Below are 795 nucleotides of genomic sequence, written 5' to 3'. Positions count from 1 at the left end.
TCACTCGACAGCAGCAGTGGCACGGGCAGGTGCAGCCCTTTGCCTGGGGCACCTCTTCTTACCCTTGGTTGTTGCCTTTTTGGAGGGTGAGGCCACGCGCCGTCTGTGGGGGACAGCTCTGCTGTGGCTCCTGGGCACATCGCCTCGCAGGAGCTGCTTGAGCACAGAGCTCTTTTGCACCGCTCTCTGCAAGTGCGATGGAGAAATGCGCTGCTGCTTGCTCTTCTTGGAAATCTTGCCAGCCACGTCCATGGTTCTGTGCGTTAGCCACTGGAGCACTGCAGCCAGGTAGACGGGGGCCTTGGCTCCAATGCGCCCAGAAAAATGGCCTCTGCGCAGCTGCCTGTCTACGCGGCTGACGGGGAAGAGCAGCCCGGCCCGGGAGGACCGGGAAGAGCGGCTCTTTCCGGCCTTTGCTTCGCTGCCTTCAGAGGGGCCCCCAAAGGATGTTGCTTCGAGCTCGCTCTCCTGCTCAGGCACCGTGCAGACCTCCTCTGCTCCGGACATGTTGCTCGCAGCTTGCTTTCGCAGGTCCCTCCACGCTGCGCCTTCCCGTGTGCCCTGCCTGCCTGGCCCGCCTGTCCTTGCCTTCCTTGCTGGCCCTCGCTGGCGGTTCCTGTCTCTGGGCTCGGCTTGCCTGGGCCTGGCCGAGCCTTGTCCGGGCAGGGTGTCCCCACGTGCTCTGGCCAGGAACACCCCCGCTTTGGCCGAGCCCCTCGGAAGAAGGGTTCAGGCTCAGGCCTCTCCTGTGCAGGCTCCGGCCCTGTGCTCACCTGGGCAGTGGGGGCAAGGGCT

General features: G+C 64.9%; 1 protein-coding gene across 1 annotated transcript; it reads right to left on the bottom strand.

The window, feature by feature from the left end:
* LOC309406417 (histone H2A-like) lies at positions 1 to 594 on the bottom strand (the record flags this gene model as incomplete). Its single annotated transcript, XM_082001580.1, has 1 exon — positions 1 to 594. Exon 1 carries the CDS (start codon positions 505 to 507, stop codon positions 1 to 3), a length of 507 nt encoding a protein of 168 aa, XP_081857706.1. The 5' UTR covers positions 508 to 594.
* Between the last annotated feature and the right edge of the window lie 201 nt (positions 595 to 795).

The sequence above is a fragment of the Phaethon aethereus genome (assembly GCF_964289735.1).
Source record: "Phaethon aethereus genome assembly, chromosome: 1".
Taxonomy (NCBI): domain Eukaryota; kingdom Metazoa; phylum Chordata; class Aves; order Phaethontiformes; family Phaethontidae; genus Phaethon; species Phaethon aethereus.
This window is presented reverse-complemented; position numbering and strand designations above follow the sequence as displayed.